This window comes from Oncorhynchus nerka, linkage group LG24 (genome assembly GCF_034236695.1).
Source record: "Oncorhynchus nerka isolate Pitt River linkage group LG24, Oner_Uvic_2.0, whole genome shotgun sequence".
Taxonomy (NCBI): Eukaryota; Metazoa; Chordata; class Actinopteri; order Salmoniformes; family Salmonidae; genus Oncorhynchus; species Oncorhynchus nerka.
Window position 1 is genome coordinate 68,260,611 of NC_088419.1, and position 22,610 is coordinate 68,283,220.

Sequence of the window (22,610 nt, forward strand, 5' to 3'; positions counted from 1 at the left end):
ACGACACTGGGCCAATTGTGCGTCGCCCTATGGGACTACCAATCACGGCCTGGATGTGATGCAGCCTGGATTTGAACCAGGGACTGTAGTGATGCCTCTTGTACTGAGATGCAGTGCCTTAGACCGCTGCGTCCATGTGTGTGTTTAACTATTTAACTGTACTAGAATGCTTAAGGCTGCTGAAATGTTAAATATTGATTGATGGTATCCGTTTTTTTTTGTCAAGGAAAATATCGGATATCAGTATCGGCCAAAAATGTCATATTGGTGCATCACTCGTCTGAATACTTTCCGAATGCACTGTATATTTTATATACATTTTCTGAAGTTACAATACAAATGTATTTTTAAAAATTCTGTGTAGCACTTTTTTGAATAAAGTTTGATTTGTATTGCAGGAGGCTGGTTCTGGGGGTGAGACCAGAGGACCAGACTCAATGAGTTTCCAGCGAAATGTCAGAGAAGTCAGGGCAGAGCACCAAGGCAAAGGATGGCAAGACCAAGTATGCAACCCTTAGCCTCTTCAACACGTACAAGGGCAAGTCTCTGGAGACCCAGAAAACTGCAGGTACGTTCGTGCTTCCCAACACGCACACATTTTCTTTTCTTTTCAATGTCTCATTGTAAAATGTTTGCCTCTCCTTGTGGCTAGAGGCCAGTTTGGGTTTGTCCATAATGCAGGGATGCGAACTCGTTGCTTTCCAGCAATATTTGCAGTTTTGATCTGAAAATAGACCATTCACGTGAATCGTGTAGATCTGAAGAAGAATTTTTAAAAATCGTGGGAAATCCAAAACCTGGAGAAACAAAACCAAGATAATGGAATTTGGGCTACAAAAATAAATAAAAATTCTCCCCTATGTATTCCTGTCCGGGGAGACTGTCATGTCATGATAAACCTTAAACGTAGACCAAAGAACCCTACTCCCCACCCCAGGACACAATTTTCTGTCTATGGTGGTTTGGAAGTTAACAGTTTTGAGATTAATCAAATGTGTATTATATACATGACTTCTCAAAAAAAAAAAATAGGCCCCAAAAAAATCACACTGACTTGTCACACGTTTCTGCACAATTCATTTTCTGCCTTTTTGGGTCCTCACCAGTTTGCATCCCTGTAATAAATGTGATTATGAACTGCTCCTTGCTTAATGTCAATGTTTCATGCCCTCGTCCAGTGGCTGCCAGACATGGGCTCCAGAGTTTGGGTAAGGTTGCTGTCAGTCGGCGCATGCCCCCCTGCCAACCTGCCCAGCCTGAAGGCAGAGAACAAGGGCAACGACCCCAACGTTAACATTGTCCCCAAGGACGGCAGCGGCTGGGCCTCCAGACCTGAGGGAGGAGACGAGAGGTGAGATACCAGGGCTGTCCCTTACTGGGTCTCTACGTACACTGTTACTAGGTCATAGTTATTTCTGCCTTTAGGTTGTTTCTGAGCCCTAATAATAAACAACTACTTTCCACAATCCCCCCCTTTGTGTTGTGTGTATCAGGCAGTCCGATACCCCCCCACCCCAGCCTAACCCAGGGCCCCCCCAACCCCCAGAGGTCTTGTCCTCTATAGGGTGCAGCAGATCCTGGGCCAACAGCAAGCCACCGCCACCACAGCTAGATGGAGGAGCCCCTCGTGTGAGCAGCCAGTTCCACCAGGAGTTCCCCAGTTTGCAGGCAGCCGGAGAGTCGGAGAAAGGAGAGGGGCAGGAGGAGGAGCCTTATGGACCTGGACCCAGCCTCCGACCTCAGAGTACGAACACACACTCACATAACCACACACACATTCCCCAGTCTGTCCTTAGAACATGAGCGTTGCACTCTTCTACCCGCTAACTGATGGACCAAATTACCGACCCAAAGATTGTTACCCTACCATAGAAATGACTGGCCTGTGTTGTCTTGTCTCTGCTCCCCTATAGATGTTGGTAGTTGGCGCGAGGGCGGGGGAAAGAATCTGAACACCTCAGCTAGCCCTTCTGAGATGGACAGCTGTGGGCCAGAGGAGGGAGGGGCAGCTCTCAGCACCCCCTCACCCCCTGGGGAGGTGGAGGAGAGAGGCAGGGTGCCCCCTAATGAGAAGATAGAGGTCAGGGAGAGGCTGCCCCTGTCTGCCAAGCCTGCACCCCTCTCCTCTCAGCCCAAGCTACAACCCCCCTCTGTTCCAGCCCAGCCTAAACTCAATGGTGGCCAGCAGGCCCCTGCCGGTGTGCCTCCCCAGTTCCACGCCCAGTTCAGGGGCATGATGCCACCCTATGTAAGTAATGGACTGATTATTGATTTTTACTTGGTATTAATTTATAATGCCTGGCCACTTGATTCAGTTCCTGTTCGAACATGATTGTTTTCCTCCTTAACGGCCCATTCACAAACAAGCAACACATTGATGAATGTTAAGGACATTTGTCAAAACTAACATAATGTGCACACAATTTGAATATATGTTAATTATATGTGAAGAAAAATGATAAACAAAGATTTACACTTTTTCTTTCACCTCGTATAAGCGGTCAAAAGCTGACGTTCGTTAGCATTCTCATTAGCTTGGACTGGGTGGGTATTGCTAGTTAGCATATTAGACTATCTAATGGTCGTTATCAATGCAGGCTCTACCCCTTTTCTGTTGAAGATCAACACTTGAAATGGCAATGTTGTTAGACAAGGAATATCAATGACAAACAGTGCTAAAATGTTTTATGTAGATAACATTTGGATAATTGCAATCTGTTGTGACAAAAACCTAGCTAGCTAACCCGCCCAGTCAAAGCCTATGAGAATGCTAATGAATATTGGCTTCAGTGCTTATACTACATGAAATGCAGTACGGTACGTGGTAATTGAGGCAGAATGTACATGTATGTAAGGGTAAAAGTGACTCGGCAATCAGGATAGAAAATAAGAGTAGCAGCAGCGTATGTAACGATTGTGAAGTGTGTCTCTGAGTGTGTGTGAGCATATGTGGTGTGTGTGTCTAAGGCGCTACAGAGGGTAGTGCACACTCACTGGAGTGTGCATATAGCTGGTGCAAGAGTCAGTACATATTTAAAGGGGGTCGATGCAAATAGTCAGGGGAGCCATTTGATTAACTGTTCAGCAGTCTTATGGCTTTGTGGTAGAAGCTGTTCAGACGCCTTGTCGCTTCGGTACCGCTTGCCGTGCGGTAGCAGAGAGAACAGTATGACACCGCCTGGTATAGATGTCCTGGATGGAAAGGAACTCGGCCCCAGTGATGTACTGGGCCGTACGCACTACCCTCTGTAGCGCCTTAGTCGGATGCCAAGCAGTTGCCATACCAGGCAGTGATGCAGGCAGTCAAGATGCTCTCAATGGTGCAGCAGTAGAACTTGTGAGGATCTGAAGGTCCATGCCAAGTCTTTTCAGCCTCCTAAAAGGGGGAAGAGGCGATGTTGTGCCCTCTTTACTACTGTGTTTGGGTGTTTGGACCATGATGGGTTCTTAATGATGTGACATTTAAACTGCCTTTTTATCGCTAAAATTCCACGTCCATTCGCAGAATAATGGTTCTATTACGTATGTATGACCTCCGGGGCCGGGTAATTCATTTATATCTACCGTGGCCCTTCAGACACAGAACGCGGTACAGTAACATGTCTGTAATTGATACATTTTCAGACAATAAAAATAGAATTCAGACAGTAGAATTCTGCTCCGGCATATAAAGTTCTGTATTGTTTCCCCGACCACAACAAACGTTGCTGATTGATGTGCTGCTGTGTTTATGCAGTTTTTTAGGTGTGCTTTCTATCGACTAAATGTCTTGGTACGTTACAATTTTTAACTTAAATTGAAATTACTTTTTTAGGAAATGGGGATCTTGCGCGCATGCAGTCTAGGATTGACAGTTCTGGTTGCTTAGTGATGGAAGTTAGTCCTGCTTCAGCAGCGGCATTACTTTACAGACCAGAAAAATGTAGTTCATATCTCCAGAGAAGGTTTCGTGTCAGCATTTAAAAAGCCGTAGGGCTTTCCGAGTGGCGCAGTGGTCTAAGGCAATGCATCGCAATCATCTCTACGGATCCGGGTTCGATTCTGTGTTGTATCTGGCCACGACCGGGAGACACATGAGGCCCGGGAGACACATGAGGCGGTGGGCCTTGTCCCATTGCGCTCTGGCAACTCCTTGTGGTGGTCCGGGCACATGCACGCTGACATGGTCGCCAGTTGTACAGTGTTTCCTCCGACACGTTGGTACGGCTGGCTTCCGGGTTAAGCGAGCAGGGTGTCAAAAGTGCTGCCTGGCTGGGTCGTGTGTCGGAGGACGACCCTCGCCTCTCCCGAGTCCATACCATGGAACAAGACTGTAGCTACCAATTGGATATCATAATATTGGGGAGAAAAATAGGTAAAAAGTACATGCACAAATATCCAGTAAAAATAAACGTAGTAGAACCTACCCTAACGGACAAACAAACATGCTGTAGCCCAGGTGTTTTCAAGGGGCCACCTACCGTTATCTGAAAATAGTAATCGATACAGGCTATACTGGTAGCCTACTGTAATTTCATATTATGAGACAAAAACGCCCTCAGCTACGAAGAGTAGCCTACGCCATGCGCACAAGACTGTCCCGAAGATACTATACGACATCGATCCCATGAATAAGCTAGGATATTCTACATGCAACAGACTGAAGACTGAACACATACTCCCATCACTAGTGAAGAGACCGAGCAGAAAGGCCATCGTCAGAGAGGAGGGGCAGGCAGAACCGTACGCACATGTCTTAGTAGTCTGCATCTCGCAATGTCTTAATTGTCTCGCATGCCTCGCAAATTCACAAGTATTCTTAAGTTCACCTCATCCTCTGGTTTTATTTAAATTACGTAACTTTCCACGGGGCTTTAAAGCCATATTATCTAGTTAGGCTATAACACAGATAATAATGTGTTATGATAACTACACTGGGGGCGTGCTTGGCCTTCTGTTTCCTGTAGTCCACGATCAACTCTTTTGTCTTGGTGGTGTTGAGGGAGAGGTTGTCCTGGCACCACACTGCCAGGTCTCTGACCTCCTCCCTATAAGCTGTCTCATCGGTGATTAAGCCTACCACCGTGTAGTCGTCAGCAAACTTGATGGTGGTCTTGGAGTCGTGGGTGAACAGGGAGTACAGGAGGGGATAAAGCACGCACCCCTGAGGTGCCCCCGTGTTGAGGGTCAGCGTGGTGGATGTGTTGTCTATCCTCACCACCTGGGGCCGGCCTGTCAGGAAGTTCAGGATCCAGATGGAGATGTTCAGCTTAGTGATGAGCTTGTTGAACGCTGAGCTGTAGTCAATGAACCGCATTCTCACATAAGTGTTCCTTTTGTTCAGGTGGGAAAGGACAGTGTGGAGTCAAAGTTTATTTGTCACGTGTGCCGAATACATCAGGTGTAGGTAGACCTTACAGTGAAATGCTTACTTACAGACTCTAACCAATGGTGCCAAAAACAAGGTGTGTGTAGGTAAGTAAAGAAATTTAACAACCGTAAAAAGACATTTGAAAACAGAGTAGCAAGGCTATATACAGACACATGTTAGTCAGGCTTATTGAGGTAGTATGTACATGTAGGTATCGTTAGTGACTATGCATATATGATGAACAGAGAGTAGCAGAAGTGTAAAAAGAGGGGTAGGCGGGTGGTGGGACACAATGCAGATAGCCCGGTTAGCCAATGTGCGGGAGCACTGGTTGGTCGGGCCTATTTGGATAGTATGTACATGAATGTATAGTTAAAGTGACTATGCATATAAGATAAAGAGAGAGGGTGGGGCACACAATGCAAATAGTCCGGGTAACCATTTGGTTACCTGTTCAGGAGTCTTATGGCTTGGGGGTAAAAACTGTTGAAAAGCCTTTCTGTCCTAGACTTGGCACTCTGGTACCGCTTGCCATGCGGTAGTAGAGAGAACAGTATATGACTGGGGTGGCTGGGGTCTTTGACAATTTTTAGGGCCTTTCTCTGACACCGCCTGGTGTCAGAGGAAGTGTCTTGCGGTCGGAGGCCGAGCAATGATGCGGAGGCCAGGCAGTGATGCAACCGGTCAGGATGCTCTCGATGTTGCAGCTGTAGAACCTTTTGCCAGACCCATGCCAAATCTTTTTAGTTTCCTGAGGGGGAATAGGCTTTGTCGTGCCCTCTTCACGACTGTCTTGGTGTGTTTGGACCATTCTAGTTTGTTGTTTGTGGACACCAAGCGATTTGAAGCTCTCAACCTGCTCCCCTACAGCCCCGTCGGTGAGAATGGGGACATGCTCGGTACTCCTTTTCCTGTAGTCCACAATCATTTCCTTTGTCTTGGTTACATTGAGGGATAGGTTGTTGTTCTGGCACCACCCGGCCAGGTCTCTGACCTCCTCCCTATAGGTTGTTTCGTCGTTGTCGGTGATCAGGCCTACCACTGTTGTGTCGTCAGCAAACTTAATGATGTTGTTGGAGTCGTGCCTGGCCATGCAGTCGTGGGTGAACAGGGTGTACAGGAGGGAACTGAGCACGCACCCCTGGGGAGCTCCAGTGTTGAGGATCAGCGTGGCAGGTGTTGCTCCCTACCCTCACCACCTGGGGGAGACCTGTCAGGAAGTCCAGGATCCAGTTGCAGAGGGAGGTGTTCAGTCCCAGGTTCCTTAGCTTGGTGATGAGCTTTGAGGGTACTATGGTGTTGAATGCTGAGCTGTAGTCAATGAACAGCATTCTCACATAGGTGTTCCTTTTGTCCAGGTGGGAAAGGGCAATGTGGAGTGCAATAGAGATGGCATCATCTGTGGATCTGTTTGGGTGGTATGCAAATTGGAGTGGGTCTAGGGATTCTGGGATAATGGTGTTGATGTGAGCCATTACCAGCCTTTCAAAGCACTTCATGGCTACGAGTCTGTGCTACGGGTCTGTAGTCATTTCGGCAGGTTGCCTTTGTGTTCTTGGGCACAGGGACTATGGTGGTCTGCTTGAAGCATGTTGGTATTACAGACTCAATCAGGGACATGTTGAAAATGTCAGTGAAGACACCTACCAGTTGGTCAGCACATGCCCGGAGCACACGTCCTGGTAATCCGTCGGCTAAGGAGAGCTTGATCACACAGTCACCCAGATAGCTGGTGCTCTCATGCATGCTTCAGTGTTGCTAGCCTCGAAGCGAACATAGAAGGCGTTTAGTTCGTCTGGTAGGCTTGCGTCACTGGGCAGCTCGCGGCTGGTTACCCCTTTGGAATCCGTGATAGTTTGCAATCCCGCCACATTCAACGAGTATCAGGGCCGGTGTAGTAGGATTCGATCATGGTCCTGTTAGATGGTTTGTTGGAGTCGGGATCTCTTATAAATGTCTGATTACTGTCCTGCTCCTTGAAAGAGGCAGCTTTAAGTCAGTGTGGATGTTGCCTGTAATCCATGGCTTCTGGTTGGGTTATGTACGTACGGTCACTGTGGGGACGACGTTGTCGATGCGCTTATTAATGAAGCCTGCGGCTAAGGTGGTAAACTCCTCCAATGCCCGGAACATATTCAAGTCCGGTAGCATAGATAAAAAATGTTTAAATGTTTTCTATAATTTTACTCAACATAGTATTAACATATCTTTCTAATTCTGTAATAGTTTTGACATTGAATTTGTATTTAAGGATGTTTTGCTTGTGACTGGGCCGGAAGTAGGAAAACAATAAGGTGAATAAAAAGATCCCCTGATGCGGGATGTTTTCTTGACAATAGTTGCTAGTTTGCTAAACATTTCTTTAACCTTGCAGAGTAGGATTCTCCTAGTAATGGCTGGGTGTTGTGTGTTTCTGTGTCCTGTTCTAGATGTTCAATGCGTATCCCAGGATGCCCTTTACTCCAGTGCCAGGGAACATCAGATACCCTGTTCCACAGGATGGAGCCAGGTGAGTACACCCACATCTACATCCCAACACACTTCATCATTATTACAACACAACTTCGTAGACCTCGCATCACCCATTCCTCGGTGTACTGACCCTCCTGTGTGTTGGCTCCCCAGGAGGGTCCGTCCCCAGCACGGGCCCCCCCAGGCCTGGATCAAGGACCCAGATAGACCCTCCATCATCAGCGCCACAGAGCTTAAAGAGCTTGACAACCTGGACACAGAGGCTGATGAGGGCTGGGCTGGTAAGACTCATCTGTATTTATACATAATGATTCTTTACCTTCATTACGTTTTCGTGGCTTTTCACATAAACTCGATGTAACGGTAACCCTCAGCTTTCCCTATCTGTTCTCCAGGAGCTCAGATGGAGGTCGACTACACAGAGAAACTCAACTTCAGTGACGACGAGGAGAACCATGCCGCCAAAGAGAAAGGGGAAAACTGGTGAGTCTCACTGAAGAAGGTGCTTCCTTTTCTGCCTCACTACCTGGGTGTGAGAGACTCTTTTTGAACATTGGTTTTCGGTACACCTCAAGACTGTTAGCCTAGGCATTACCAAGACTCCTAACCATTGCACTCTCTCTCTCACTCACTCAGGGAGTGGATGGGTAAAGTGGAGCGGATGAGGGCACAGCGCCCGTCAGACGGCCAGGAGGGCAGCAAAGGCTCATGGGTAGATGGAAGGGACCCCAGGGTGCTTTCCCTAGGCAGTAAGGGGGTGTACAAGACCGGCCCACCACAGGACCACCAGGTGAGGCTGAGGGTGGCTGGTTCACTCTGTTTGGGGTGTGTTTGACTGGACGGAGGGGTCCAGGACTAATGCGCCATCAAGAGCTTTACTATACAAGTTCATTTAGGCTTTGGAGGTTCTAAGGTAAAGTAGTAGTGTTAGATCATCTTTTTCACTCGCTCTCTCTCTCTAGGGTCAGCTAGGTGGGCGCTCGGTGGGCAGCGGAGCCCCTCGCGTGGCCAAACCCCCCACCATTGCTCCCCCTGCTGGTGAGGAGGAGTGCGAGGCCTGGCGCCAGAAACACAAGAAGCAGGACCTGTCGGAAGCGGTAGAAAGAGCCAGGCGGAGGAGAGAAGAGGAGGAGAGGAGGATGGAAGAACAGAGACTCACCGCTTGTGCAGAGAAACTCAAACGCCTCAACGAGAAACTCCACCCGGCAACAGATGCCAAGCACGGCCCTGCTGCCGAGACAACCAATGAAGAGACTGGAGCTGTGTGTGAAGACGCACCTCCTTTGTCTGTTCTTCCCCCTGTCTCACACCCTGCACCATCGCAGCCTGCCCCTTCCTCTCAGCCCCCGAACATATCAGCCCCTCTCCAAGACCGAGAGAGTGTGGAGAGGGAAAGGATTGAGAGAGAGAGTGTGGAGAGGGAAAGGATTGAAAGAGAGCGTGTGGAGAGAGTAGAGCCTAGTGCGAAGGAAGAGAGTCCGTTTGTGCCTCGCCAGCCCAGCCCTCCAGTCCAGAGACCATTGTCCATACCCCCAGAGCCTCGGCTCGGAGAGGGTCCCCTGAGTGAGGTGAGCCCTCTGGTGGAGGAAAGCCAGACTGAGAGACTGACACCCATGCCTATCAGAGACTACTTCAGCACCGATGAGAGCAGAGGTGAGCCCCCTGGCAGAGCCCTGTGTTTCCACCAACATAAATTAACCAGCCACTTTACCTCCCACACTTTCACTCCAAGAAGAGCCACTATTTGTTTATTTCAATTGTTTAATTTCAGTGTCTCTCTCGCTCTCTCTCTCTAGTGGAGGAACCTGTGCCGCTCACTCTGCCCCTTATGGACCCCCTCAGTGGAGAGGACGCCCTGTGGCCCCCCTGGACCTTGAGGGAGAGGTGGGGGCTGCCATGCGCCCCTCTCTCACCTCTGGATACTCGAAACAGTTCCAGAAGTCTCTGCCTCCGCGCTTCCTCAGGCAGCAGGTATTGGACTTGTGTTGCTTAATTTTTTCCAAGAGGAATTTCAGATGTGAAATTGGATATAGAAAACAGTTACCAAATTCCATTACATTCTATCTCTGGAGTCCTGATCTTTTTAACATTGTCCATGTTATTTTGAAGAGAATCCCTGTATCGAACTCCTACTTTTTTCTCCTTGCAGGAGCAGATGAAGCAGCAGTGGCAGCAGCAGCAGCAGGGGGGTGGTGGTGGTGGTGGTGGTGGGGCTGTGTCCCCATCAGGAGGAGGTGCGGGTGGAGGATGTGTAGCTGCCTCCCAGCAGCATCACCGCTCTCTGTACCAGCCCGTCGGCCCCCCTCACCACCAGCATCAGCAGCACCTGGCTAACATGGGCTTTGACCCCCGCTGGCTCATGATGCAGTCATATATGGACCCCCGCATTATGTCTGGAAGACCACCGCTCGACATGCCAAACATGCACCCTGGACCTGGTACGACAATACTGACATACTGTGCTTCTTTTGACTGTTTAGGTTTGCATGTCTTCTGTGAGATTTGCTGCCCTGTATGTGTTTGGCACAAAAGCCATGAATTGTTAGAGAGAGAGATAGATATATATCTAACATTTTGACTGTCCCTTCTCTTCGTCTCCAGGGCGGATTCCTCCTAAGCAGATAGTTCGTAGAGAGCCAGGGGACAGCTCCAGTTCTGACTCCTTCGACCACCTGACCAGGCCCATACGGGACCACAGTCTCCCTTCTGAACCGCGCATAGTATGGGGATCTGACCCATACCCCCAATCTGAACCCCTTCCCTCTGTCACACCCCCTAAAGGACGGGAGGACGAGGACAGCAGGTGAGTAGACGACAACACTCAGGCTGCATCTTATTACACTAACCTGGCGGCAGGTAGCCTAGTGGTGAGAGCGTTGGGCCAGTAACCGAAAGGTTGCTAGATCGAAACCCAGAGCTGACAAGGTAAAAGTCTGTCGTTCTGCCCCTGAACAAGGCAGTTAACCCACAGTTCCTAGGCTTTCATTGTAGTTAGGAATTTGTTCTTAATTGACTTGCGTAGTTAAATAAAGGTTAAACAAAACATATATTTTTTTACATTTCTTGTCTCCACGGTAGATAGTCATAAGAGGAAGCCACTTTTTTATTAAAACATCTCTCCTTTTCCCAGACTGGACTCTGGGTTGGAGATGGAAAGGGGTCTCCCAGCCATGTACCCCAGCCAGGATCACAATCCTCTGGAACCCTGTGGCAAATCAGACCTTTTCAGAGACCCCACAAAGCCCCTGTCAGGATTCGGCCCAGGCCCAGAGGAGGCTCCAGAACCCCTGCAAACAGAAATAGGGCCTGGTGGGTCTCCCTTTGAGCCAGTGGAGCCTAGCCTGCCCACTGCAGAGGTGGAGTCTCTGGGACAGGCCATGCTACAAAGAACCATCTCCCAGGGCTCCAGCCACTCCCTCAAACTGGATGAGCCCAGGTTCGACAGCCTCCACCTGGGAACAAAGACACTTGAGCTCCAGGATCCGGAAGAGAGGCCAGGCGGGGAAGATATAAAGGCCAGTAAAGAGCCTTTCTCCCAGGCTGCTGTGACCGGGGACACCCCTCCAGCTGACGGCCTCCACAAGCTCGAGAAGCCGGCCCCCAGCAAGCAGAAGGCTGAGCTGCGCTGGGGAGGGAGGTCTGGTGCCGGCCGGAGGGATGGACCAGGGGGAGAGAGGCCGGTACGCAGGTCTGGACCTATTAAGAAACCTGTACTCAGAGACATGAAGGAAGAGCGAGAGCAGCGGGAGGAGAGAGAGCGACACCGTGAGAGAGGAGAAAAGGGGGAGAGACCCAAGAAAGAGGAGCGAGGAGGAGTGAAAGCTGCCTCCGCTGCTGCTGCGGTGTCTGAGGGCCCCAGGGACAGACCCCACGGAGAGAAGGAGAGGGACAGACCCCACGGAGAGAAGGAGAGGGACAGACCCCACGGAGAGAAGGAGAGGGACAGACCCCACGGAGAGAAGGAGAGGGACAGACCCCACGGAGAGAAGGAGAGGGACAGACCCCACGGAGAGAGGGACAGACCCCACGGAGAGAGGGACAGACCCCACGGAGAGAGGGACAGACCCCACGGGGAGAGGGACAGACCCCACGGGGAGAGGGACAGACCCCACGGGGAGAGGGACAGACCCCACGGGGAGAGGGACAGACCCCACGGGGACAGACCCCAAGGGGAGAGGGACAGGGACAGGGACAGACCCCAAGGGGAGAGGGACAGGGACAGACCCCAAGGGGAGAGGGATGGGAAGAGTGAGGCCCCTGAGACAGAGGAGCCTGGGAAGGGCCTCCAGAGATCCAGAGATATACATGCCCCGATACCAGCCTCCCAGGATGACAAGACAGACCAACTACCAACCAATGACATAAACCCTGAACCTAAATTACCCTCTACGAAGGAGCCCAACCTGCCCCCACGGACCTACCGCCGTGAGGAGAGGGAAAGAGACCGGGAGAGAGAGATGGAAAGGGACAGAGAGCGAGACTGGCCGGCTGATGGTTTTAGAGGCCGAGGCAGAGGGGAGTACTACTCTCGAGGACGGAGTTTCCGGGGAACTTATATTGGTCGAAGTAGAGGTGGCCGGGGTCGTAGTCGATGGGAGTACCCTTATCAGGAGCCGCGCTCTCGCTCAGACTTTCCTGCCGTCAGTGGCGCTGCTGCCTTCCGCTGCCGTGAAGAGAGCGAGACGCGCAGCGAGAGCTCAGACTTCGAAGTGATGCCCAAACGCAGACGGCGTCGTGGTTCCGATACCGACTCGGAGAGCGAAGGAGGACGGGAGTCCGCTAGCGACACTGGGGCTTCAGACCGTGAGCCCAGTGCCAAACCACCCCGACCGCTCCGCAGGGATATACCAGGAGAGCCCCGCTCCGGACCACACAAACCTGGCTTCGGACCCCATCACCTGGGGGAGAAAGGAGGGCCCAGGGGAGGAGATGAGGGAAGGCCCAAGCCAGGCTTCCTGCCCAGAGGAGATCCTTCACGGCGTGGGAGAGGGGGACTGTACAGCAGGCGAGGGGGAGCCAGGGAGAGAGGAGGTCCTAGGTCAGCTCCTCTCAGACGCCCAGGAACTAGAGAGTCGTCCTCCCAGTGGCCCTCTAAACCCATGGAGACCTTCCGCCCTGAGGACACAGAACCCTCGTCATCACGCTATGACAACTGGGACCATCACTCTGACCGACGGCCCGTTCGAGGGGACAGAGACCGACAGTCCGAGGGGAAGAAGTTTGGGGAGGGGGGGCCCCAGAGTAGCAGAGACAGAGAGAGGCCCCGTCGCCCGCGGCCAGCCCGACCCCCCAGACAGGACAAACCCCCCCGCTTCCGGAAGCTGAAGGAGAGAGAGGCTGCGGTCTTAGCTGGAGGAGACACAGGACCTGGACCCACCTCCACTGCCCCCATCCCAGCCTTAGTGCCTGGCCCTGTCTCCCTGTCCCCTACTCTCTCAAGAGCTCCAGGGGCCCCCTTCACCCTGCCTGTAGATAAGGATCCCAAAGCCGCTGACCTAACCTCTGACCCAGCCCTGCCTGACGCCACCCCTCCCACCACCTCTGCCGTGGGCACCAAGTCACCTGACCTGTCCACGCAGAACTCTTCTGACCAGGCCAACGAGGAGTGGGAGACAGCGTCGGAGAGTAGCGACTTTAACGAGCGTAGAGAACGGGAGGAGAGGAGGGGAGCGCGGGAGGCTGCTAGCGGCACTGCCCAGACCTCGACACCAGCTTCCCTACCCCCTCAGGGCTCAGCACCCCCCAGCAGGACTCCCACCGAGGGAGGGGTGACACCCAAACGCGAGGCAGCCGGGCCCACCGGAGGCAGGAGGAGTTTCTCCAGTCAGCGTCCGGTGGAGAGGCAGAACCGCTGGGGGAACAGTGGACCCAAACCAGGCCGCGGCTACGCAGGGGGGAAGGGAGAGAGGCGAGGAGGGGGCAAGGCTGGACGCAGAGGGTGAGTCATCCACCAATATCACAACATGATTTGGTTTGGCCTTTTGTCTTGTTCACTGACTGTTTGCATGTTATATCTTCACTGTTAACATAATGAACAATATCTTATTAAACAACCAAACTCCAGTACTTTTCTATTTTTGTTTGTGTGTGTGAATAAGAGCTGTAGAAGCACTCTCTTCCTGAAGGACAAATGTTTCTCATCTCCTTTCGTATCCTGTTCTAGTTGCTGGCTGTGTGTTTTGGTATGGAGTTGAGATATATATATATATTTAGTCTGCTACATCTCTGTGGCCCCTCATTCTGGAGGAGAATACACTGGGTACACATCACTTCCTCTCCCTTTCTGGCTGCATCTCAATAGTCTAAAGCGGTTTCCTTTCCTTGTTTCCTCACCTTCACTGATGTGAAAGCAATGTCCTTTATTACACTACTATATTTTGTGTTATCAGAGAGGACCACTATAGATCCTAAAGTTTTTACACTATTGGGATGCCCGTCTTGTTTGAGTTTTTTATCAATCTGCTGCTTCTCTGTACAGTGGCCTGTCCTCTTGTCTCATCTCTCTTTCCCTAACACGTCTCTCTCTTCCCATCCAGAGCGGCCCCTAACCCAGACTCAGCCCCGGGTGGGGGAGGGGTGCGTACTGGGGGTAAAGACCCTGCTGGACGCAGGAAGGACGAGACCAAACAGAAACCCAAGGAGAAGGAGAACGCTCTGTTGCAGTTTGACCTAAACAACTATGCCAGTGAGACAAATGCGCACACACACACAATGTACACACCTGCTATCTAGTAGGGATGTAACGATTCACCCATACTCATCGGTCCCCGGTTCAAATTTTTAACGTATAAGTGTATCAGTCTGCGGGACCCCCTGACTAATCCAAACGAAGCATGCATCAGTAAGAGAACCGATCCAAACGAAGCATGCATCAGTAAGAGAACCGATCCAAACGAAGCATGCATCAGTAAGAGAACCGATCCAAACGAAGCATGCATCAGTAAGAGAACCGATCCAAACGAAGCATGCATCAGTAAGAGAACCGATCCAAACGAAGCATGCATCAGTAAGAGAACCGATCCAAACGAAGCATGCATCAGTAAGGGAACCGATCCAAACGAAGCATGCATCAGTAAGGGAACCGATCCAAACGTTATGAATCGCCGGGTTCACAAGTTGATTTATTTATTTTATGCCTCGTTCCAAAAATACCTGATCTGTTGACTGAGTTGATGCATCCTCTCCTTCAGCCTATCAAACTTTTATGCAAGTACAGTAACTGAGAATGACATTGATCTACAAGTCAGATAACTGTGTGCACAGTGCGGGAGACTCAGCTGCTCGCGCCAATGAGAGCGTAGTCCTACACTATCTCTGTTCTAATATTTGAAGGCTACACCTTCAGCATGTAACTATTTCCCCGGGCGTTGCTGTAAATGAGAATGTGTTCTCAGTTAACTTACCTGGTAAAATAAGGGTTAAATAAAATAAAGCATTCAGATGTTTGTAAAATGGTTTTTGCAATATTAATTGAGGGACAACCAATGTAATTGTTACCAAATGCGGTGTAGAAAATTGTGTTATACCCGTGGAGCTGTGTAGGCGCCCACTGACTGGGGCTTTTCCTTGCCAGACTCACCTTACAAAATATTTTTGTTAATTCTGCTACAGTCAGTCAGTGCCTTTGGTCAGTTTTACATGAACAGGGTAAAGGTGTAATTTCAACCATTTTCGAGCCACACTAGTCAGAATGGGAGAAGAGGGCAGCTCTCCATAAAGTTCCAAACCATTTGCTTTTGAGACGGGTGAAATCCAAAGCTGTATTTATATTAATTGGCTATGTACATTTCATTGCACATTTTTAAAGAGAAGTATTGACATATTACGAGCTCAAAACATTTTACTCTGCTATATGACAAGTTAATCAGTAGGTGATGAAGAAGTGGGGGGGGACAAGACATGAATAGCCCTGCCTAATCTGATAGTGGTAGATGCCCTATGTCTCAGCTCACCCAGTACATCATTCTCACACATACTCTCACACTCTGCTCAGAGAAGTCGGCTCAGACAGATCCAGCTCATGAGCTCCATCAGTATCAGATTCATTTAGAATGGAAAATGAATGTGTTCATGCAACAATTGTTAAAGCGATGAATCAACCTAAATCGAATCGATTCAGTCCATAAATCAAATTGCACCGAATCGTTTCAAACTAAACGTATTGTTCCTGTATCGGAACCCATTTATCTAGATTAGAGGTCGCCCGATTATGATTTTAACGCCGAAGCCGATTATTGAAGGACCAAAAAATGCCGATACAGAATAATCTGACTTTAAAAAATATACACTGCTCAAAAAAATAAAGGGAACACTAAAATAACACATCCTAGATCTGAATGAATGAAATATTCTTATTAAATACTGTTTTCTTTACATAGTTGAATGTGCTGACAACAAAATCACACAAAAATTATCAATGGAAATCAAATTTATCAACCCATGGAGGTCTGGATTTGGAGTCACACTCAAAATTAAAGTGGAAAACCACACTACAGGCTGATCCAACTTTGATGTAATGTCCTTAAAACAAGTCAAAATGAGGCTCAGTAGTGTGTGGCCTCCACGTGCCTGTATGACCTCCCTACAACGCCTGGGCATGCTCCTGATGAGGTGGCGGATGGTCTCCTGAGGGATCTCCTCCCAGACCTGGACTAAAGCATCTGCCAACTCCTGGACAGTCTGTGGTGCAACGTGGCGTTGGTGGATGGAGCGAGACATGATGTCCCAGATGTGCTCAATTGGATTCAGGTCTGGGGAACGGACGGGCCAGTCCATAGCATCAATGCCTTCCTCTTGCAGGAACTGCTGACACACTCCAGCCACATGAGGTCTAGCATTGTCTTGCATTAGGAGGAACCCAGGGCCAACCGCACCAGCATATGGTCTCACAAGGGGTCTGAGGATCTCATCTCGGTACCTAATGGCAGTCAGGCTACCTCTGGCGAGCACATGGAAGGCTGTGCGGCCCCCCCAAAGAAATGCCACCACACACCATGACTGACCCACCCGCCAAACCGGTCATGCTGGAGGATGTTGCAGGCAGCAGAACGTTCTCCACGGCGTCTCCAGACTGTCACGTCTGTCACATGTGCTCAGTGTGAACCTGCTTTCATCTGTGAAGAGCACAGGGCGCCAGTGGCGAATTTGCAAATCTTGTTGTTCTCTGGCAAATGCCAAACGTCCTGCACGGTGTTGGGCTGTAAGCACAACCCCCACCTGTGGACGTCGGGCCCTCATACCACCCTCATGGAGTCTGTTTCTGACCGTTTGAGCAGACACATGCACATTTGTGGCCTGCTGGAGGTCATTTTGCAGGACTCTGGCAGTGCTCCTCCTGCTCCTCCTTGCACAAAGGCGGAGGTAGCGTTTCTGCTGCTGGGTTGTTGCCCTCCTACGGCCTCCTCCACGTCTCCTGATGTACTGGCCTGTCTCCTGGAAGCGCCTCCATGCTCTGGACACTACGCTGACAGACACAGCAAACCTTCTTGCCACAGCTCGCATTGATGTACCATCCTGGATGAGCTGCACTACCTGAGCCACTTGTGTGGGTTGTAGACTCCGTCTCATGCTACCATTAGAGTGAAAGCACCGCCAGCATTCAAAAGTGACCAAAACATCAGCCAGGAAGCATAGGAACTGAGAAGTGGTCTGTGGTTATCACCTGCAGAACCACTCCTTTATTGGGGGTGTCTTGCTAATTGCCTATAATTTCCACCTGTTGTCTATTCCATTTGCACAACAGCATGTGAAATTTATTGTCAATCAGTGTTGCTTCCTAAGTGGACAGTTTTTAATTTCACAGAAGTGTGATTGACTTGGAGTTACATTGTGTTTAAGTGTTCCCTTTTTTTGAGCAGTGTGTGTATATATATATATATATATATATATATATATATTCATTACTATATATATATAGTATTGAATGACAATTACAACAATACTGAATGAACAATGAACACTTTTTATTTTTAACGTAATATAATGCATAAATAAAATCAATTTAGTCTCAAATTCTAAATAAATCACTGACTGTGTCACCAGCAAAGCACCATCACACCACCTCCATGCTTCACGGTGGGAACCACACAGGCGGAGATCATCCGATCACCTACTCTGTGTCTCAGAAAGACACAGCGGTTGGAACCCACAATCTGAAATTTGGACTCGTCAGACCAAAGGACAGATTTCCACCCATATAATGTCCATTGCTCTTGTTTCTTGGCCCAAGCAAGTCTCTTCTTCTCATTGGTCTTCTTTAGTAGTGGTTTCTTTGCAGCAATTTGACCATGAAGGCCTAATTCATGCATTCTCCTCTGAATAGTTGATGTTGACATATGTCTGTTACTTGAACTCTGAAGCTTTTATTTAATTTGGGAATCAGGCCTTCGTGGTCGATTTGCTGCAAAGAAACCACTTCTAAAGGATACCAATAAGAAGGCAAAGGGTGGCTACTTTGAGAATCTCAAATATCAAATATATTTTGATTTGTTTAACACTTTTTTGGTTACTACATGATTCCATATGTGTTATTTCATCATTTTAATGTCTTCACTATTTATTCTACAGTGTAGAAAAGAGTAAAAATAAAAAACCTTTGAATGAGTAGGTGTTAACTTTTGACCTGTACTGTATATTTTTCAATATGCTATGGGTACTGTAATGCTTTATTGGCTCAGTACTAGGGCTGGGACGATACTGGTATTGCAATGCTCGTTAGTGTTATGGCAAAGAAACGGAACACGAAGTGAATTTAACTTCTTTAGGAAAACAGCCGTGATGTTGGAAACAAACACTGTTGTATTTATTTTCCAAGCTATAGCACACACTATTTTGCATACAGCAGGAAAAAATATTGTGTTACTGGTATCGTCACAGCCATACTCAATACTGAATTTGACAGATCTATTGTTGTAGAACTTGTACCTAGTCCATGGAACTAATTTCACTTTGTGCTGTCCTGTAGGTGTGGTGATCATAGATGACCATCCAGAGGTGACAACCTTAGAGGACCCCCAGTCTAACACTACAGATGACGGCTTCACTGAGGTGGTCTCACGTAAACAACAGAAACGACTACAGGATGAGGAGAGGAGGAAGAAAGAGGAGCAGACTACACAGGTGAGAGAGGCAGAGTGTGCAATTCACCACTGGGAGGCAGTTACTCCTGTATTGACTAACCACAAGATTTTTATTCACACTGAGGACCATAGGACCCTAACATCTGACATCCCTAACATGTATCTCGTTGCCTTGTCGGTTTATAGCACTATGGAAAGAAAGGATCAGGGGAAAAGGGGAGAGGAGGAAGCAAGCTGCCACCAAGATTCGCCAAAAAACAGCAGCAGCATCAACAACAAGCATCACAACAACAACCACAGCAAGCCTCACAGCCGCAGCCTCAACAGCCCTCACCTCCCCCTCAGCAACCCCAACCCCTCCTATCTGCCTCCCAGCTCCCTACCCCCTCCCAGCCTGCTGCCTCTCCCCAGACTCTGGAAGGCTCTGTGGCCACCCTACCCCCTGCCCCTACCCCCACCACTGTGGACTTCACCTCCAAGACTCCCCTTCCCCCTGTGGCGCTGCTCCCGCAGACCCACAGCACTCTCGGTACGGAACTCTGGGAGAACAAGGTGGCCGGATCCATCATACTGCCTGACGTCAAGAAACGTGAGTCACACAACATCAGGACAGTCATTTTTCACAACGAGATGACGTTTCGTTAGTTAAAACATGTACATCTCCTGAGTGGGCAGCTGTCTCAGGCACTGCATCACTGCAGACCCGGGTTCAATCTTAGGCTGTGTCGTAGCCGGTCGCGACTGAGAGACTCAGAAGGCGGCGCACAATTGGCCAAGCGTCGTCCGGGATAGGGGAGGGTTTGGCCGGCCGGGATTTCCTTGTCCCATCGCGCTCTAGCGATGCCTTGTGGCGGCCCGGCGCATGCACGCTGACTTCGGTCGCCAGCTGTACAGTGTTTCCTCCGACTCATTGATGCGGCTGGCTTCTGGGTTAAGCAAGCAGTGTGTCAAGAAGCAGTGCGGCTTGTCAGGGTCATGTTTCGGTGGACACATAACTCTCAACCTTCGCCTCTCCTGAGTCCTTAGGGGAGTTGCAGTGATGGGACAAGACTGTAACTACCAATTGGATATCATGAAATTGGGGAGAAAAGGGGTAAAAAACTTTAAAAATTATACATGAGCTAGGGTTTTTCATATGCTTGGTCTCATCTGATGTGTGTGTTTCAGTTGGACCCATCAGCCCTCCTCAGCCTCCTTCAGTCAGTGCCTGGAACAAACCTCTCACCTCCTTCACTGGGACTGTCAGTCCTGAGGTACAAACCTCCTCTCTTGCTCTCAATATCTCTCATTTCACAACCCGTATTGTACAACAGACTGACTTGCTATGGATTCGTTCTGTTTTATTGTGGCTCCAAATAAATGGGTTGGTTAGTTAAAAGTGCCTTTGTGTTGTAGGGTGTGAAGCCTGGCTCAGAAGGCAGTGTGGATCTAGGGATGGACAGTATCCAGTTTGGAGCCCCGTCCTCAGCTGGCAGTACAGACAGCGATGGTGTTCCAGCCATGCTAGAGCCTGGACCTGACAACAAACTACCTGCTCCTAAAGAACAGAGACAGAAACAGCCCCGTGCTGGACCTATCAAAACACAGAAGGTAGGGTACTAAACACACACACTGACTGACACAAATACTCAGAAAATCCATAGTGACTGATATGTTTGTGCAAAGAATTACATTGACATGATTCTTCATATTTTCTCAACTTGAACTGTATCTCTTCTCACTACTTCCAGCTCCCTGACATGGAGCCAGTAGAGCCTAAGGAGTACAAGCCTGGCCCTATTGGTAAAGAACGCTCCCTGCGTAACCGCAAGGCTAAGGACGTCCGTGTGGGGGAAGAATGTCTTGATGGGGGGATAGTACCAGGTGGAGGGACCAACAGAGCAGTAGATTCCAGCCCCCCCAACACAGATGCCTCTGTTCCTGAGCTAGGGGGCGATATCGAGGGGATGATCACCATACCCTCGGCGGAGTACGCCAGCAGCTCAAAGGTGAGAGGGGATGGTTGGTATGGTATACCCAATATGGCCACCAGTCTATCCACCACATTCATGAATGCTCCATTCATTCCAGTTCTATTGACTTAAACTTGTCTGCCCCTAACCCTCCCCCTGCCAGGAGTCGGTGACCGACTACACCACCCCCTCTTCCTCTCTGGCGGACAGCGTTCCTACTGGAGGGAGTAAGATGGAGGAGAGCCTGGTGGCCAACGTGGCCCTGCCTCACCCTCTCCCTCGTAGAGAGGCCTTACAGCAGAGCTCTAGCCTCAGTACTGTCTCTCCTGCTTCTGTTGACCTCACACTGAAGGTACACATACACACACAACACACCCTTCTATGCATACTGTGTCTATCTGCTTCTAATACGTTATCTTATTTCTTTGGTAAGATGGAGTCAGCCCGTAAAGCGTGGGAGAACTCCCCCAGCCTGGTAGAAAAGAGTTCTCCTGTCACCTCCTCTTCTCCTATCACCTCCTCCTCCTACTCCTCCTTCTCCTCTGCCTCCATGCCTCAGATACCAGTAGCCTCCGTCACACCAAGCACTTCTCTGACAGGTACAGTCTTTCTTTGTAAGTCAATGTTTTTACACTAATGCTAAATGGATTGACGGTTGGGCAACATCACCCACATAAACAGCAACTGGGTGTAGTGACATCTAGCTTCCTCCATCTCCTGTCACGTCCCCCCAGGTGCTGGGACATACACCACGTCCGCTCTGAGCACTAAGACCACCACGGCCTCTGACCCCCCCAACATCTGCAAGGTGAAACCCCAGCAGCTGCAGACTGGATCCATGGGTGGGACCAGCTTCTCCCAGCTGGGCTGTGTGGCACCCCTGCTTCCCCAGCAGCAACAGACTCCACAGGTCTACGTCTCTCAGTCTGCAGCGGGTGAGTCCTCAAACACATCTGACTTGTGTGCACTTAGCGGTATGACTAGGGCCAGGAGTTTTTCCTTAACTACATGACCTCACCAGGAAATGACTTGGCCCTACTTAGACTTAGTCTAGCAGATACTACTAAATCTGAATGAAAACAGTTCTGTTAAATGGGCATGGAGGTGTAACGCTTTTGATGAAACAGCCATTTAGTGTTGTGCTCCTCTCTTGTGTCGTATCAGTGACTGCTGAGTGAGCCTCTCATTGGGAAGCTAGCTATAGAGCTTAGTACAGTGCAGTAGGCCCCATAGGAAGGTCAGGTATTATCTTCAATCAGGGAGTGCTGAGCCCACAGGAACAGCCATCACAGCTCATATAGGACATAATTACCGCATGTCTCATAGAGGACACTTATTTAGAGAAAGGTCAATGTATTCACAAACCTTATGTGATCTGAGATGGAGACAGCTGTAATGTTACTGTGAAGGTGATGCTAGTGATTTAAAATGTCCTCAGGACACACAATAGTCATGCATTTGTCAGAATTGTGGTGAGTTTGTGAATTCAGTACTTTTCATCTTCTCCTCGTGTGTGTGTGTGTGTGTGTGTGTGTGTGTGTGTGTGTGTGTAGGCTCTGCAGCCCAGATTCCAGCATTCTACATGGACACCAGTCACCTGTTCAGCAACCCCCACTCCCGCCTGGCACCTCCCCCTCTGACACAGCACCAGCAGCAGGGCTACCAGCCTAGACTCTCACAGGTACACACTACAAAGATCTCTTTAACACCACTTCAAGCTTAAACTGCCTTTAATGTAGCCTTATTCTCTCCATATGT

At 49.5% G+C, this 22,610-nt stretch overlaps 1 protein-coding gene across 1 annotated transcript in view; it reads left to right on the forward strand.

Moving 5' to 3' along the window:
- LOC115108744 (protein PRRC2C-like) overlaps positions 1–22,610 on the forward strand; it is a 33,995-nt gene that overhangs the window by 5,489 nt on the left and 5,896 nt on the right. Inside the window, 25 exon segments of the mRNA XM_065009082.1 lie at positions 399–568; positions 1,179–1,233; positions 1,235–1,351; positions 1,494–1,744; positions 1,914–2,248; positions 7,780–7,859; positions 7,976–8,103; positions 8,218–8,305; positions 8,459–8,612; positions 8,785–9,475; positions 9,619–9,672; positions 9,675–9,793; positions 9,972–10,260; positions 10,424–10,625; positions 10,953–13,760; positions 14,359–14,507; positions 18,786–18,940; positions 19,087–19,489; positions 20,068–20,153; positions 20,296–20,490; positions 20,631–20,888; positions 21,016–21,204; positions 21,286–21,451; positions 21,587–21,787; positions 22,406–22,533. Of these exon segments, the coding sequence (XP_064865154.1) occupies positions 454–568; positions 1,179–1,233; positions 1,235–1,351; positions 1,494–1,744; positions 1,914–2,248; positions 7,780–7,859; positions 7,976–8,103; positions 8,218–8,305; positions 8,459–8,612; positions 8,785–9,475; positions 9,619–9,672; positions 9,675–9,793; positions 9,972–10,260; positions 10,424–10,625; positions 10,953–13,760; positions 14,359–14,507; positions 18,786–18,940; positions 19,087–19,489; positions 20,068–20,153; positions 20,296–20,490; positions 20,631–20,888; positions 21,016–21,204; positions 21,286–21,451; positions 21,587–21,787; positions 22,406–22,533 (7,416 nt within the window). The 5' untranslated portion in view covers positions 399–453.